Source organism: Coregonus clupeaformis, chromosome 3 (assembly GCF_020615455.1).
Source record: "Coregonus clupeaformis isolate EN_2021a chromosome 3, ASM2061545v1, whole genome shotgun sequence".
NCBI classification, from domain to species: Eukaryota; Metazoa; Chordata; class Actinopteri; order Salmoniformes; family Salmonidae; genus Coregonus; species Coregonus clupeaformis.
Window position 1 is genome coordinate 3,160,588 of NC_059194.1, and position 18,114 is coordinate 3,178,701.

General features: G+C 41.8%; 1 protein-coding gene across 1 annotated transcript in view; it reads left to right on the plus strand.

Annotated features, from left to right (window-relative positions):
• Window positions 1-2,174: 2,174 nt before the first annotated feature.
• frmpd3 (FERM and PDZ domain containing 3) overlaps window positions 2,175-18,114 on the plus strand; it is a 35,678-nt gene continuing 19,738 nt past the window's right edge. The window contains exons 1-4 of the mRNA XM_041845801.2: window positions 2,175-2,282; window positions 16,317-16,448; window positions 16,808-16,927; window positions 17,400-17,536. Of these exons, the coding sequence (XP_041701735.1) occupies window positions 2,178-2,282; window positions 16,317-16,448; window positions 16,808-16,927; window positions 17,400-17,536 (494 nt within the window). The 5' untranslated portion in view covers window positions 2,175-2,177. The remainder of the gene's footprint in view (window positions 2,283-16,316; window positions 16,449-16,807; window positions 16,928-17,399; window positions 17,537-18,114) is intronic.

Below are 18,114 nucleotides of genomic sequence, written 5' to 3' on the forward strand. Positions count from 1 at the left end.
CGCCCGGCCAAACTGAGCAATCGGGGAAGAAGGGCCTTGGTCAGGGAGGTGACCAAGAACCCGATGGTCACTCTGACAGAGCTCCAGAGTTACTCTGTGGAGATGGGAGAACCTTCTAGAAGAACAACCATCTCTGCAGCACTCCACCAATCAGGCCTTTATGGTAGAGTGGCCAGACGGAAGCCACTCCTCAGTAAAAGGCACATGACAGCCCGCTTGGCGTTTGCCAAAAGGCACCTCAAGGACTCTCAGACCATGAGAAACAAGATTCTCTGGTCTGATGAAACCAAGATTGAACTCTTTGGCCTGAATGCCAAGCGTCATATCTGGAGGAAACCTGGCACCATCCCTACGGTGAAGCATGGTGGTTGCAGCATCATGCTGTGGGGATGTTTTTCAGCAGCAGGGACAGGGAGAGCGCTCAGGACCTCAGACTGGGGCGAAGGTTCACCTTCCAACAGGACAATGACCCTAAGCACACAGCCAAGACAACGCAGGAGTGGCTTCGGGACAAGTCTCTGAATGTCCTTGAGTGGGCCAGCCAGAGCCCGGACTTGAACCCGATCGAACATCTCCGGAGAGATCTGGCAATAGCTGTGCAGCAACGCTCCTCTTCCAACCTGACAGAGCTTGAGAGGGAGAAACTCCCCAAATACAGGTGTGACAAGCTTGTAGCGTCATACCCAAGAAGACGCGAGGCTGTAATCGCTGCCAAAGGTGCCTCAACAAAGTACTGAGTAAAGGGTCTGAATACTTACGTGGTCCTCTGTAGCTCAGCTGGTAGAGCACGGCACTTGTAACGCCAAGGTAGTGGGTTCGATCCCCGGGACCATGCACGCATGACTGTAAGTCGCTTTGGATAAAAGTGTCTGCAAAATGGCATATTATTATGTAAATGTAATATTTTAGTTTTCTTTTCAATAAATTTGCAAACATTTCTAAAAACCTGTTTTTGCTTTGTCATTATGGGATATTGTGTGTAGATTGATGAGGGAAAAAATACTATTTAGTCAATTTTAGAATAAGGCTGTAACGTAACAACATTTGGAAAAAGTCAAGGGATCTGAATACTTTCCGAAGGCACTGTAGAACCTAAAAGTGTTCTTCGGCTGTCCCATAGGAGAGCCCTTTGAATAACTATTTTTGGTTCCAGGTAGAACCCTTTTTAGTTCCAGGTAGAACCCTTTTCAGTTCCATGTACCTGGCTACACTGTTCATCTTCCCCATCCTCAACTCTCTCTGTTTTCCAAGTGGTTTTCAGACCAGCAGTGTGTGTGTGTGTGTGTGTGTGTGTGTGTGTGTGTGTGTGTGTGTGTGTTGTGTGTGTGTGTGTGTGTGTGTTTGTGTGTGTGTGTGTGTGTGATGGGGGCTTTGAGTCACCAACTCTCTCTACTTACCTCATTCACCCCCCTGGTGACAGCACCTCTGGAAAGAGTGAATACCTGTCACGCCCCTTCTCCCTACCTGGGCTGAACTCAACTCCAGCAGAGGAAACTTTTCTGATGAGTGGCTGATAAAAGCAGAATAACCTTGAGTTATCAGGCCTCCTGCAGCTCTCCCTGGCCTACGCAACCACTGTACTTTATAGTATTTTCAGCCAGCTAGCTTCCAATTGTACTTGCAGCACCGGCGCATACATATTAAATGGATGTATTGAGGAAATGTAATAAGCTGCTCTTTGATCACAACACAATGTATCCAGGCAGGGTTCCTAAAGCAGAGTTGTGTCCCTATTCAGGCTGCCCCAGTTCAATTAAGGTATTGTTTCTCCATGGAACTCTGGAAGCTCTAGCCTGGTCCCTTCTTAACTGCTTTTAGATGGAATGTACTTCTCTCTGCACATTCCACAGTTCCGGAGTTCCAACTCCATTCAATTATAGCCCTGATCCCCTACTCTGGGGTTGATTAAATGTACTGTACCATTTTGATGTACGATATTGACCTTTTAAGTACTTTCTCAGATACCTCATCTTGCCTCTATATTACTGCTATAAGGCACTAAGGTTTTACATTTGCTCTCTCTTTCACTCCCTCTCTCTCTCTTTCCCTCCCTCTCTCTTTCTCTCTCTCCCTCTCTGCCTCTCTTCATCTTGTCCTCTCTCTCCACCCTCTCTGTCTCTCTCTCCACCCTCTCTGTCTCTCTCTCTGTCTCTCCATCTCTCTCTCTCTCACAGACAATGCTAAAGGACGACTCTTTGCTACTCATACCAAATGTGCTGAAGGTGTTCCTGGAGAATGGTCAGATCAAGTCCTTTACGTTTGACAGCCGCACCACCGTCAGGGTACGTGTACAGTTAGGGTCCAATTTGTACGCGTTACCAACAGAGTGAATGTGAAAATGGATTCAAATTGTCACCCTCTGCTGGTGATTTGCAGGATGTGCAATGATACAAGTAAAAGGAGGGTTTTGATTGGTTACATTGCCTACTATGCCAATGTATCCGTATAAAATTATCTCTGCTACTCTAAAAGGTAGCAGAGATCTGGAACTTTGATATGCCCGTAGAGTATATCATGTTCAACAATACATTGTAAAATACTACTCGTATTACAGAGTACGAGGTAGACTTCATATAGCACCAAATGTTGCTTTGTAGCGCCTACAGATGAAACATTATGGAGTCTTAAAGGAGGCTTGGGTAATCCCAAAATGTCACAAATGTTCCAACTTCAATAATTTATTTCTCAATGATGCTTTAAGATACAAATGTCAAATATATGTAAACAAATCATGGTATTTCTTTGTATATTTTCATGCCCATTTAAACTGCACATGAAATGCAAACATATTGACTACCCACTGGGCAAAAACTGATTGAATCAACGTTGTTTCCACATCATTTCAACCAGAAAATGTAATCTGATGGTGAATCAACGTGGAAAACTGATTGGATTTGCAAAAAGTCATCAACGTAAGGGAAGCCAACTTTGGACCTAAATCCAATGACAAATCAAAACTAGACGTTGAACTGACGCCTGTGCCCTGTGGGTATAACCATCACTTCCCCCAAAAAATACAAATATTTAATAACGTCACTGACAGTAAGACTCCCTCCACAGTGTTTTAGGAACAGGCCTAGTTCTGAGAAGCCCATTTCCTTCAAATCACAGTATTTTATAATGGCTGTGGCCACGTCTCAAATAGCACCCTATTCCCTATATAGTGCACTACTTTTGACCAAAGCCCTGGGCCAAAAGGGAATAGGGTGTCATTTGGGACACATTTTGTAATATTGTAATGACATCCAGCAGTCAGTCAGGAGACAGAAGCCATTACCAACTCACTGTCAGGCTCTGAGACGACTCTGATATCTCTTACCATTAAGGCACAATATTAGATTTCACAAATCTCTTTTCCTGCTCATTGAGGGAGAGCGTGATGGAGAAATGGATGGAGGGAGGGAGGGAGGGAGGGAGGGAGGGACATAAATGGGTGGAGGGAGAGAAATAAAAGGAGAAATGGATGGAGAAAGAGAGAGAGTGAGAGAAATGGAAGGAAGGAGAACGTGAGGGAACAAGAGAGAGCTCTTCTGTGGCCTAATTAAATGGAATCACATTAAAATGTCAAATGCAAATCAATCAATTGCACTATAGGAAGCCACACCAGATCTCTTTAGTGACTAATGTGTACATTGCGATTCAACTGTACGATTTACGCCGTATACTGGCAGACTTTCCACCTGACTAAAATGACTTTTTTTTTCTCCATCCACTGTTTGTTTGTGTAGCATCAGATTTTTGTCATTGTAATCCTTGGTCAATACTGCCCATACAGTTTATCCTTGTTTTCTTTTAGCAGACAGTCAGTTTGTATTCGCACCACTGTAATTCAAGGTGAATGTATCTCCGTCTCTGTTGGTAGGACAATCATCCACCATCTACCCTTTCATTTAGGAGACTACAGTACTCAAACTACCTGTTATGATAGGTCGTTGGCTGCACATACACACAGGCACACACACACACTCACAGACGTTGTTCATAGGCTAACAACACTCATTACATCGCTCATGAAATATTGTCTAAACCCAGCATATTTGTCTGAGTTGAAATATGTTATGAAATCTTACCCACAAGGCATAGCCACAAGGCAAGGAGCAGAGAGAAAAACACACCGCGTCCCAAATGGGGAACCCTATTACCTAAAGTATATAGTTCACTACTTTTGACCATACTGTACCATTTGGAATGCAGACAGTACGGGCCTAGGCTACATCTCCTCTGCAGTGTGGGGGGGAGAGAGAGAGAGAGAGAGAGAGAGAGAGAGAGAGAGAGAGAGAGAGAGAGAGAGAGAGAGAGAGAGGGGAATGGGAGAGAGAGAGAGAGAGAGAGAGAGAGAGAGAGAGAGAGAGAGAGAGAGAGAGAGAGAGAGAGAGAGAGAGGGAGGGAGGGGGGAATAGAGAGATAGAAAGAGGAGGAAATGGAGCGAGAAAAGAGGGAGAGAGAGAGAGAGAAACACAGCACACAAGAGGGCTACCAATAACCGCATCTCCATCCACAGTTTTTATGCGAGTAAAGTCATACCGTATAACAAAAAGTCACGACAGCTGTGATGGAAACAGGAAGTTTCGATACAATTTTATAAATGTCGAAAGATAATTTGTTTGTTCAACATGGTGGGATTGTTTTGTGTAAGTAAAATTAATTAGCGAGAAATGGTGGTGGAAACGCCTTTATGTGCAAATATTGATATAATAATGTCACGAGAATTTCTCTCTCTCTCTAATCAAACTTAATGCTCTGAATAATTCCCAGAGGGTGTAAGGCTCTGGTTTAATCATGAATTAAACAAAGGTCCACAACCGGCAAGAATGATCTGTATGTTTAATCATGGAGAGCTCTGCCGCCAAAGAACACATATACAGCTTTTATACCACTTCACACAAAGGCACTTTGCTCCGCCCACCTTTAGGCGGCCTTTAACCAGTTTCTCAGTCCCCTTCATCCTGGAATGTTTGTCTCAGCAGTTTCTAACTCGCCCCCTCTGTTAGTGGGTTTATAATGATAACCCTAACACAGTTCACACAGTCATCATTAGTATTGGGGTTAACAATTTTAGTCATAATCATAATCCCTCTATCAATCCACCCTTTTACTACATTTTTACACCCTTAGGATAAATGTATTTACAAGCATGATCAATCTGATCTTCATACGTCAGAACTAATAAACGTTTCATCCAATTGCGGTCTTTCAGGGTCAAAGTCCTCGTCATCCACCAAGCCTGGAAGAAAGTTTTTCACATTTCACTGGTCAGAGTCCGGATTCCCTCCATATCTCACCTTCGGTTGAGACACTGCATTCTCCAACGCCTTACTCACCAACGTTTGGATACAGGGAACAAGACAACAACCACATAATACAAGAATACCCATACAAACGCTGGCTGTCGCCAAGATGGTGGCTGCTATGGTTTTCCATTTACCAAACATTTCATCAAACCACCCTATCCAAGATGTACTAACTCCTGAGTTCTCAGCCCATTCTTCACTTAGAGCAGTTAATTCTGCAAGAGCTCTGGTGACCGTCCCATCCGGTGTGGTGTTGTTAGGGATAAATGTGCAAAAATGGCCCACCATTCTATAGACACCGCCCCTTTCTGCCTGATCTAGAGCCAACCTCTTTTCCTAAGTCATGAGTGAGATGGCGGATAATTGTTCAGAGATCCCTTTTACTGCATCCCTAGTCTGGCCAATAAATCGTTGTTGGTCGTAATAGATATAATTAATCCAATCCACAATTTTGTTTATTGTCACCCACCAAAAGAACGTGGTAGTAAACCCTTCCCCTACTTGTTTCATAGCTCGGTATCCATCCGGTACCCCCCTTGATACCCCAATCGCATTCATCTAAATAGGGCTATTGTCCTTCTTGTTAAAACTCCTCCTACATCTGTTTAACCCTTTCCTTGGTTCCTGGTGACTAATTCTAACTAGCGGAATCAGTAGAACCAGGGCGCACGTACCTAGCCATCCTTTTGGTATTCTCCGCCTTATACCGCCTTTACTGGCACACGCCCACCACACATCGGTTACAGGGGCTGTAAGGTTCAGAATTATCTTCTGTGCTTCTGAACTTAAGTCACTCACATTACTACTATCTCCAATTGATAATTGGTGATGTCTTTGTTTCTCTTTACCCCCCATCTGGATGTTCAGTCCCGCCCGGTCTCATATCCCCGTCCCCAAGTGTGTTTAAACACTTGAGTCTAGGAACAATCCGCCGTGGGGGCCGAACACGAATATAATGGGATTTTATAATCCCAAGTTGCTTATTGACATGTACCCCACCCGTTGGCTACGTCCCTAACCCTTATTTTGAATCCTACAGTCTGCCCTTCTCTGACTCCCATTTTGTAGGCCACTCGTCCTTGACGGTCAGTATGTCGGGTCGCTTCTCTTCTCTTTTACTACTTAACAATGGTAAGGGCATAGCGTAATTGGTGGTGGATCTTGACATATCAAGACCATTGCCGAGACTATGATGCAGCTCAAGTCACCCATATTCCCAAAAAACGCCAACCCTCTCCTGTCCTCAGACTTTCTGCTTGGTACTACCCCATCCTCACACCCTGAGAACACACTACAGTGATGATAGGTCGGGGTAGGAGATCTTCGTTAACAGAGGTGATCCCCAGACCCTATTGGTCTAGTTCTTCTCTTTAACTCTGCGTGTGTTCAGTGGTGCTTGTATGTGTTCTTACCTTTTTGCAGTGGGTAACGTGGACCCAGTGATCAATATAACCTGATAGGGCCCTTCCCAACAGGCCTGCTTCCAGTCTTTCTTCTTTAGGGACTGGATCCACACCAGTCACCGGGTCGGATAGAGTGGGTCACCTTCTCCTTTAGTTCACCTGTGGGGCACAAAACCTCTGACATACCGGTGTGGTTAATAAACTACCTTCTCACGTGTTCTGCTAGGGTGCTCTCAATTTCTATTTCTGCCTGCTCCGGTCCTCCTAACTCGGGCATTCTGTATGGTCTACCAAATCTTTTCTCCATTGGCAATATCTGGAGTTCTCCTGATCGTCATTAATACTATCGGTAGACCTTGTACCCCATTTCTTCCTGCTCTCCTGTGTGTTTTCCTTAACCCCTCTCTAATCATACCATTCCCATTAGTATTCTCTTTCTAGACTGTATCTAAAAAACTTTTTTTTAAGTATTTTGTCCTCTCCTTCGTATATTTATTATTTAATCCTACCATCTACTATCATCCCCCTCTTGACACATGTCTCTGCCCATGTGTCAATATTACCACCTACCTAAACAATCACTTAGGTAATATTGGTAATTTATCATCCAATTGCCATCCCTTATTTATTTTTGAGACTGTCCCTTGCTTCTTTATTGCTCCTCCCACTTCCTTTGTCTATTATGGCAGCTAAATTCGACTTTCATTCAGTTCAGAATCAATAGTAATCCAATCAATAAATCCCTTATCTTGTAAAAACACTCATGTTTAGTTCAAACTCTGTTCTACCCCAGCTCTCCCGGGCTTGACCTTAAGACTGATGGTTGGACATGACAGGTCCATACTTAAATCTTTCAAACCTAACACAAACCCCCCTTCATGCTGTAATCAATCAAGAAGATAGCAAAGGAGAGACAAAGGTTTTAGCCTGAACTCTGCTCAACCCTGGCAGCTTTTTCCTCTCTGTTTGAGGAGAGAAGCAAAAGGTTCCCTTCTGCTTTCATTCACTGATAACGTAGGACAGCCGTAGGACAGCCATGGATTCCCACTTCACTTACACACCTCTAAAACTTTTAATCTAACCCATAACACATTAATTACTACTGCTCATTCTCTTGCTACAATCTGCAAATGTACCAATAAATTCTCTTACCATCATCCTAAATATTTCATAAATGTTACTTATCCCAAGTGTTCATTAAGTCCTCATGACATTTATTCTCATAAGAAATCATGTATACCCTAAACTCCGCGTCAAAACTGAAAAACTCCATAAAATTCACTGTGTGTGCTCCTTTAAGACTTATCACATTTGACCTGTTGAAAATCCCCTAAAATCAAAATAACAACCCTTTATAGACATCATACTCGGTGTGTTGTTTTTAATTTGAAAAACCCAATTGAAAAACAACCCCCAAAAATAGCCAGGCCCCACTTAATTTGGTAGCTCACTTTTACGACGTAAATACTGCCTAACTCCACTAAACTGCTCCCCCTAGCCCTGGGCAACATTCCAATGAGATAAGCTAATCTCTTTCTCCTGGAAGAGGAATTATACATTTTGTTAACCTTCAATTACCATCAGTAATCTAAAGATGGTAAGTACACACAAAACATGATACAGATATCCCCAGTCCTAACTCATCAATAATCGTTTGTATCAATCTAATTCCTCATAATTAATCTATAAAACCATTCAAAATTCCTCGAGTATACAATGATTATGTTTAATTGATTACCCTTCAGATCATATCCTCTTTAAATCTCACAATGATTATTGAACCCCTAAATCTGCTCCATGTGATCTCATCTCAAATGATCCATTATCAATTATTTGATCAACACCATAGGAAAATCTGTCTCCCCTTCTATTGTTCCTGTCGCCCCTGTAAATGTCATATTTCATTCATTAGCCAATACAATCACATACTCCGTGTAAGTAAGACATTATATTTTATCCCAGGCATCCCCTTAACATAATGCTATAGGAGACTTCCATCAATCCTGGAAGACACTATATAATACCACGTTTCATTAAGTTCACTACACCTTCTAATATAAACCTATAACCCCTTTCTATTAATTTAATCATCGCAACCTGTTGCATTGATGTTTTTAAAATAAAAACCTATTGTTTAATAACTTCATACTTATAACCAATGTTTATTCAATCCATCATCCTAATAGTCACAACTATATCCCATTGTTCAACGTACCATAAACAGATTATCGTTTTAGAAATCACCAATTATTTTCATACACCACTGGTGTTACCCAACCTATACAATAAAGTAATAACCATTAGAATTTGTCAAAGAAATGCTTTTCATTCAACTATTCAAACTTCTGCTCGATACAGTCAAGCAAGTACAACTCTTTTACCCGCGAACTAGAACCATAATCTTAATTTTTTTTCTCAATTCAAAATTCAAACTCTATAGCAATTTTCAGTTCGCTATTCAATTTCTTTAACTGTTCTCTCTGATTAGGCCCTAATTAATAAAACAAATACTTGCTATCGTTGATAAGCATACATTTAATTTTATTCCTATCATTTGAACTATGTAGTGTCTCTCACCCCTTCTCCCCCCCTTCCTACACAACGGGAGAGGCGCGGGACCTGCCCTAATCATCTTCCTTCTTACGAAATCATGTCATTAGTACTTGTAACCACAACCCATCACTACTTAATAACATATTTTAATAGACCTTTCTAGAATACTTCTACTTAAGCTATCCAATTCAACCTTTCACATTTCCCAATCCACCTAGTAATCTAGGTCCATAGCCCCAATGCGAAAGCTTTACCCACTGTCCCTACCTGGGTTCAAACCAGGGACCCTCTACATACATTGCCAGTCATTCCACAAAATCTGCGATCCTTTCAAAGCACGCCAAACAACCACTTCCATGTCCCACAGCCAGCCACGTCATCACTCCCAACTAGCCAGCCCTTTCATCTCAAACACTAAACCCCCTAGTAGCCAAAATAAAACACACTCTCAAACAGCGTTCTGCATTTACCTCTATCATCGGGTTTAAAAACTAACGTAACAACATTAGCCATCCTCTATTGCTGTAGTAACGTCATGTTTGGTTCAGTTTATTAATTACGATAGTATGTCCATAATACTTCTCTATTCTCAGTAGTTTTTAACTCTCACCTCATTCGGCAACACAAAAACTATCTCTCCCCGCACCTATTCCTGTTGAATAAGTGAGTCTTTCTATTTAACCCAAACCACGCTACAAATCTTCCATTCAACATCACCAAACCAAATACTCAGTAGTATCCGGTTACCACCCATACCAGCCGTTGAATTCCACTCACACATACAGATTTCACCTTATGCCATTGAAATGCCCAATAAACCATAATAGTTCAATGGAACCCTATATTGGCTTTCTACTATATTATACATTACTTCTATAACCACATTAGTTATGGTCCGATTACCCATTAAACCTTATCACATGATCCAACAATGGTACAACCTTAAACTCATATTCTCTACTTTCTCACCCATGACGTACGTCTACGTTTGGGTGAGCAAGTTCATACGTATATATCGTTAGAAATGTATAGGTACCTCCCAAATAATCCCTTCGTGGTGTTTTTAGCCAATTCTTAATCGACACAAATCACTTCTTCAACCTTTTTACCCGTGGAACCAAAAAATAGACTGTAATTTCCCGGACACTGCCCTTTCCTTTATCTCTGCAGTCGCGATGGTTATGACCTGTTTTGTTACAGTATTTACACGGGGCCTCACACTCTCTTGCAAAATGACCTTCCTTGTTACAGTTAAAGCACTTCCTCTTATCTCCTCCCCTATTCTGCCTCCCTGGCTTATTATAGCCTTCTAATCTCTTCAACTCTCTACATCGAGATGCCCAATAAATCCATACCTCTTCTCCCAAATGGATCCATAATAAATATTCCTTTGATCTCTTCCTAACCTATATCTTTCATCTCCCGTTAATCCTCGGACCTCTTTAGAATATTTATTTCCCATGGTAGAAAAAGAAGAAATCCCCCCCGTTTCCCTTATCATTTAGCAATAATTCAATCAATAATTATTTTCCTTGGGACTTATTATTAGGTGCGACTTTTGAGCAAATGTTATGATCAGCTTTTGTAATTAACCATTTAAATTATTCAACCCGTAACCCAGAGTGTTTTAAGACCCCAGTTTCATGAAACGGATGGGACAACCATTTTTTTCTCACGCAACCTATTTTAGTCCCTTCCTTGAAACAATTATCACGTATTTCGATGGATCATTAGGTCTCACACGTATACAACCTTATATGATTTTTTGCTAACACTATCCGTAACCCAGAGGTCATAAAGCTCTAGTTTCATGAAACAGACAGTTAGAGCAAATCCCCAGTTGTTTATGACTCTTGACTTGTTTAAATGTATCTATCTCACACAATGATAATTATCTCCCTTCCTGTTTATATTGTAAACACTGTACCCAGTACAATATCAATATTAACTCGTTTATTTTGGTATCGGCCTATTACCTTGAGTCATTTCAGACCCCCTTCCTTCCTTTATACCACTCTAGAAAATGGCAAGTCTTATGAGATTTTGGTAATTATTCTCTGCCCTTCACAAGAATTACTAATCTTATACAAGTTGAAATCATTTCACCAAAATCCATGAATAAAAATTACAGACCTCCTCCTTGCAGTTGGGATTTAAATGCTTTTTCAGATCTCGTCAACGTCTTTATCGTTCATAAGGTTCATCACCGGCCTGTTTATAACCTTAACGTCGAAGGCCACGTCTATTCTATACGGATGTTATCATCCGCCCGTGCACGGTTTTCGGTGTCCTCAGAACAATAAAGACGTATTTTGAGCTCCGCTCAAAGGACCATTTGTCACGAGAATTTCTCTCTCTCTCTAATCAAACTTAATGCTCTGAATAATTCCCAGAGGGTGTAAGGCTCTGGTTTAATCATGAATTAAACAAAGGTCCACAACCGGCAAGAATGATCTGTATGTTTAATCATGGAGAGCTCTGCCGCCAAAGAACACATATACAGCTTTTATACCACTTCACACAAAGGCACTTTGATCCGCCCACCTTTAGGCGGCCATTAACCAGTTTCTCAGTCCCCTTCATCCTGGAATGTTTGTCTCAGCAGTTTCTAACTCACCCCCTCTGTTAGTGGGTTTATAATGATAACCCTAACACAGTTCACACAGTCATCATCAGTATTGGGGTTAACAATTTTAGTCATAATCATAATCCCTCTATCAAATAACCATCGTATGGAAGTAAACTTGGAAGTCACACGATGATAAGGTGTGTGGTCCTCCCACTATGACTCGGAAAACCATGCAGTTTATTAGGCTACAGGTGAAATAAGTTATGATGAACTTACATGTACAGTTGAAGTCAGAAGTTTACAAACACCTTAGCCAAATACATTTAAACTCAGTTTTTCACTATTCCTGACATTTAATCCTAGTTCAAATTCCCTGTCTTAGGTCAGTTAGGATCACCACTGTATTTTAAGAATGTGAAATGTCAGAAAAATAGTAGAGAGAATTTATTTATTTCACCTTTTATTTCTTTCATCACATTCCCAGTGGGTCAGAAGTTTACATACACTCAATTAGTATTTGGTAGCATTGCCTTTAAATTGTTTAACTTGGGTCAAACATTTCGGGTAGCCTTCCACAAGCTTCCCACAATAAGTTGGGTGAATTTTGGCCCATTCCTCCTGACAGAGCTGGTGTAACTGAGTCAGGTTTGTAGGCCTCCTTCCTCGCACACGCTTTTTCAGTTCTGCCCACACATTTTCTATAGGATTGAGGTCAGGCTTTGTGATGACCACTCCAATTCCTTGACTTTGTTGTCCTTAAGCCGTTTTGCCACAACTGGAAGTATGCTTGGGGTCATTGTCCATTTGGAAGACCCATTTGCGACCAAGCTTTAACTTCCTGACTGATGTCTTGAGATGTTGCTTCAATATATCCACATAATTTTCATTCCTCATGATGCCATTTATTTTGTGAAGTGCACCAGTCCCTCCTGCATCAAAGCACCCCCACAGCATGATGCTGCCACCCCCGTGCTTCACGGTTGGGATGGTGTTCTTCGGCTTGCAAGCAACCCCCTTTTCCTCCAAACATAACGATGGTCATTATGGCCAAACAGTTATATTCTTGTTTCATCAGACCAGAGGACATTTCTCCAAAAAGTATGATCTTTGTCCCCATGTGCAGTTGCAAACCGTAGTCTGGCTTTTTTATGACGGTTTTGGAGCAGTGGCTTCTTCCTTGCTGAGCGGCCTTTCAGGTTATGTCGATATAGGATTAGTTTTACTGTGGATATAGATACTTTTGTACCTGTTTCCTCCAGCATCTTCACAAGGCCCTTTGCTGTTATTCTGGGATTGATTTGCACTTTTCGCACCAAAGTACGTTCATCTCTAGGAGACAGAACGCGTCTCCTTCCTGAGCGGTATGATGGCTTGCGTGGTCCCATGGTGTTTATACTTGCGTACTATTGTTTGTACAGATGAATGTGGTACCTTTAGGCGTTTGGGAAATTGCTCCCAAGGATGAACCAGACTTGTGGAGGTCTACCATTTTTTTCTGAGGTTTTGGCTGATTTCTTTTGATTTTCCCATGATGTCAAGCAAAGAGGCACTGAGTTTGAAGGTAGGCCTTGAAATACATCCACAGGTACACCTCCAATTGACTCAAATGATGTCAATTAGCCCATCAGAAGCTTCTAAAGCCATGACATAATTTTCTGGAATTTTCCAAGCTGTTTAAAGGCACAGTCAACTTAGTGTATGTAAACTTCTGACCCACTGGAATTGTGATCCAGTATATTATAAGTGAAATAATCTGTCTGTAAACAATTGTTGGAAAAATTACTTGTGTCATGCACAAAGTAGATGTCCTAACCGACTTGCCAAAACTATAGTTTTTTAACAAGAAATTTGTGGAGTGGTTGAAAAACAAGTTTTAATGACTCTAACCTAAGTGTATGTAAACTTCCGACTTCAACTGTACGTTTTAGTCATTTAGCAGACGCTCTTATCCAGAGCGACTTACAGTTAGTGAGTGCATACATTTTCATACCACAACCCTGGCGTTGCAAGCGCCATGCTCTACCAACTGAGCTACAGGGGACTACACAGGGTGAACTTGATGCTCCTTTCCATTAAATATCGAGGGTCTTATTCCGGTTACATGATCGATGCTTGACTGCTGTTTGACAAATAAAAATATTCTTGCTCCATAATAATCTCATCATGTAGACTAACCTACCCTCACAGCCTATCTGTACTGTATCTACGAGCTGTACGTGCCAAGACCAGACCAGTTTAGGCACATTTGCCATTTAATGCAACAGTTTTTGTGACAAAACTATTGGTAGAGTTGAAAATGCGATGGAATAACACATTGAACTTTAGATTTTGTATATGATACATGAAAACTTAAGCGAAAAAGTACATTTTGCGTGCACCACGTCATCACGCACTGACTTTTATCCTCAACATGTCCATTTGGTGGAAACACACCACTGGTGGGAAATTGCGCATTGTTTCTTTATGCAGATTTTAGAATTTACACATGAAAATCTGTCGCCAATTGGATGGAAACCTAGCTAGTAAACAGAATATTGATCCCAATGCAACACCGTGAGAGGAGAACAAATACAGTGGGGAAAAAAAGTATTTAGTCAGCCACCAATTGTGCAAGTTCTCCCACTTAAAAAGATGAGAGAGGCCTGTAATTTTCATCATAGGTACACGTCAACGATGTCAGACAAAATGAGGAAAAAAAATCCAGAAAATCACATTGTAGGATTTTTTATGAATTTATTTGCAAATTATGGTGGAAAATAAGTATTTGGTCAATAACAAAAGTTTCTCAATACTTTGTTATATACCCTTTGTTGGCAATGACACAGGTCAAACGTTTTCTGTAAGTCTTCACAAGGTTTTCACACACTGTTGCTGGTATTTTGGCCCATTCCTCCATGCAGATCTCCTCTAGAGCAGTGATGTTTTGGGGCTGTCGCTGGGCAACACGGACTTTCAACTCCCCTCCAAAGATTTTCTATGGGGTTGAGATCTGGAGACTGGCTAGGCCACTCCAGGACCTTGAAATGCTTCTTACGAAGCCACTCCTTTGTTGCCCGGGCGGTGTGTTTGGGATCATTGTCATGCTGAAAGACCCAGCCACGTTTCATATTCAATGCCCTTGCTGATGGAAGGAGGTTTTCACTCAAAATCTCACGATACATGGCCCCATTCATTCTTTCCTTTACACGGATCAGTCGTCCTGGTCCCTTTGCAGAAAAACAGCCCCAAAGCATGATGTTTCCACCCCCATGCTTCACAGTAGGTATGGTGTTCTTTGGATGCAACTCAGCATTCTTTGTCCACCAAACACGACGAGTTGAGTTTTTACCAAAAAGTTATATTTTGGTTTCATCTGACCATATGACATTCTCCCAATCCTCTTCTGGATCATCCAAATGCACTCTAGCAAACTTCAGACGGGCCTGGACATGTACTGGCTTAAGCAGGGGGACACGTCTTGCACTGCAGGATTTGAGTCCCTGGCGGCGTAGTGTGTTACTGATGGTAGGCTTTGTTACTTTGGTCCCAGCTCTCTGCAGGTCATTCACTAGGTCCCCCCGTGTGGTTCTGGAATTTTTGCTCACCGTTCATTTTGACCCCACGGGGTGAGATCTTGCGTGGAGCCCCAGATCGAGGGAGATTATCAGTGGTCTTGTATGTCTTCCATTTCCTAATAATTGCTCCCACAGTTGATTTCTTCAAACCAAGCTGCTTACCTATTGCAGATTCAGTCTTCCCAGCCTGGTGCATGTCTACAATTTTGTTTCTGGTGTCCTTTGACAGCTCTTTGGTCTTGGCCATTGTGGAGTTTGGAGTGTGACTGTTTGAGGTTGTGGACAGGTGTCTTTTATACTGATAACAAGTTCAAACAGGTGCCATTAATACAGGTAACGAGTGGAGGACAGAGGAGCCTCTTAAAGAAGAAGTTACAGGTCTGTGAGAGCCAGAAATCTTGCTTGTTTGTAGGTGACCAAATACTTATTTTCCACCATAATTTGCAAATAAATTCATAAAAAAATCCTACAATGTGATTTTCTGGATTTTTTTTCCTCATTTTGTCTGACATCGTTGACGTGTACCTATGATGAAAATTACAGGCCTCTCTCATCTTTTTAAGTAGGAGAACTTGCACAATTGGTGGCTGACTAAATACTTTTTCCCCCCACTGTAGATCTCTGGCCACTATGATCCAAATAATACACTATTCCCTTTCCCTATATAGTGCACTACTTTTGACAATTCGGGAATAGGGTGCCATTTTGGACAAATGGAAAGCCAGGTCTCTGGCAGGTCACCATAATACAGATAGGGGATGACCTCTAACCTATGACCTCAATGGAGAAGAAAACAGGATCATTTGGTGTATTTGTGGCAGAATAATCAACATAGCCCAGATTCACATCATAACACAGTAGGACAGTAAATATTTCATAAATATTGCAAGAGATAAATGCTATCCATAAACTGCAAATAAACCTCTCTTTCTTTCTCCTTCTCTAGGATGTGATCTCATCCCTGCAGGACCGCCTGTCCCTGCGTTACATCGAGCACTTTGCCTTGGTGCTGGAGTCAGGTGGGCTGGACCAGAACCAGAGACTACACATGCTGCAGGAGAACCAGCCACTCTCACATGTAAGGGAGCCAAAAGTTACTGTATTCCTCCTGATTACTGTGTTACAGTCATTCTAAGAGCAGTGTAGGTGTAATATAGCCTGGTTAAACCAGACTGAATGCTGTGCTCAATGGTGAGTCCGGCTCAACCAGGCTAGATTTAATGGTATCACCACATTAGAATTAGAATCACTACCAAGGACAAAGCCCTTCAGACCATGTCAATTTGACCGGCACTCATGTTTACACTCATAGAAATATAATCTATAGATTAGATAGATTACATTATACTCGATATGGCATGGTATCGCCTTCCATTGTTGTGAAGGAAGCTGTTATGATATAGATGTTATTCATGCCGTCTCCCTCTCTCTCCTCAGGTGGTGCACAGGACGTATTTCCAGGGGATGAAGTGTCTCTTTCGCATCTGTTTCTTCCCCAAGGACCCGGCAGACCTGCTCAGGAGGGACCCTGCAGCCTTCGAGTACCTCTACATACAGGTGGGGATACAGCCTTCATGTGCCTCTACAGGTGGGGATACAGCTTTCAGGTACCTCTAGGTGGGGATACCATGGATAAAAACCTCATGATTCTGTTTGGATCATCAAGGGGTTCTTTCTGCAGCGGAGCCCCTCGGCCCACTGAGCCAACTGAAGGCTTAGAACCTCTGACACAAATGAGTAGTTCCAGATTTATGTCCTTCTCCATCTCATTCTAGAATGGAGTTATAGTAAATCTCACATGCTAGAGATTCTGCCATACCAAGACGGTATATAGACGTAGCAAAACCAGTTTCACAACATGTCCAACACAAATCAATTAAGTAATCAGTGCAACTTTAATGTCTCTCTGTCTCACCCCTTTGCATAAGATTGCTGGAAGAGGTTCCTGACAAGGACATCCATCTCTGTTATAGCTGTGCCTAAAACTGTATAACCTGAATAACATGACATTACCCCCACCCCACCACAGAGTCGCAATGACGTCATCAAAGAGCGCTTCGGCATGGACTGGAAGTCTGACGTCACACTGCGGCTGGCGGCGCTTCATATCTACATCACAGTGTCATCGGCCAGACCGAATCAGAAGATCTCGCTCAAGAATGTGGAGTAAGTGTGTGTGTGTATGTGTGTGTCTTACGACAAAATGGATCCCTCAGCTGCATGACTCATCACTCAGACACTTCAAAGACCTAAATGCGTGTCTCTGTATTCCATTATATTTCATAAAAAATGTCTTAGCTCTAATATACAGAAGTGTGGTATCCAGCTGAGCTTCTAATATATCAAAATGATCCATAATTAATCCATCTAATATTAACAGCAGAAACCACTCAAACCACTAGCTCAAGTCACTCTGACACCAAGAAATTAAAATTCCCTTGGGCCACACATTTAGTCATATCCCCAACTTACCAGATAACTAGATCACTCTGACCGACAGACATTACCAGATAACTAGATCACTCTGACAGACATTACAAGCTATCTAGATCACTCTGACAGACATGACCAGATAACTATGCTGAACAAAAATATAAATCCAATATGTAAAGTGTTGGTCCCATGTTTCATGAGCTGAAATAAAAGATCCCAGAAGTTTTCCATATGCACAAAAAGCTTATTTATCTCCAATTGTGTGCATAAACTTGTTTACAGCCCTGTTAGTTAGCATTTCTCCTTTGCCA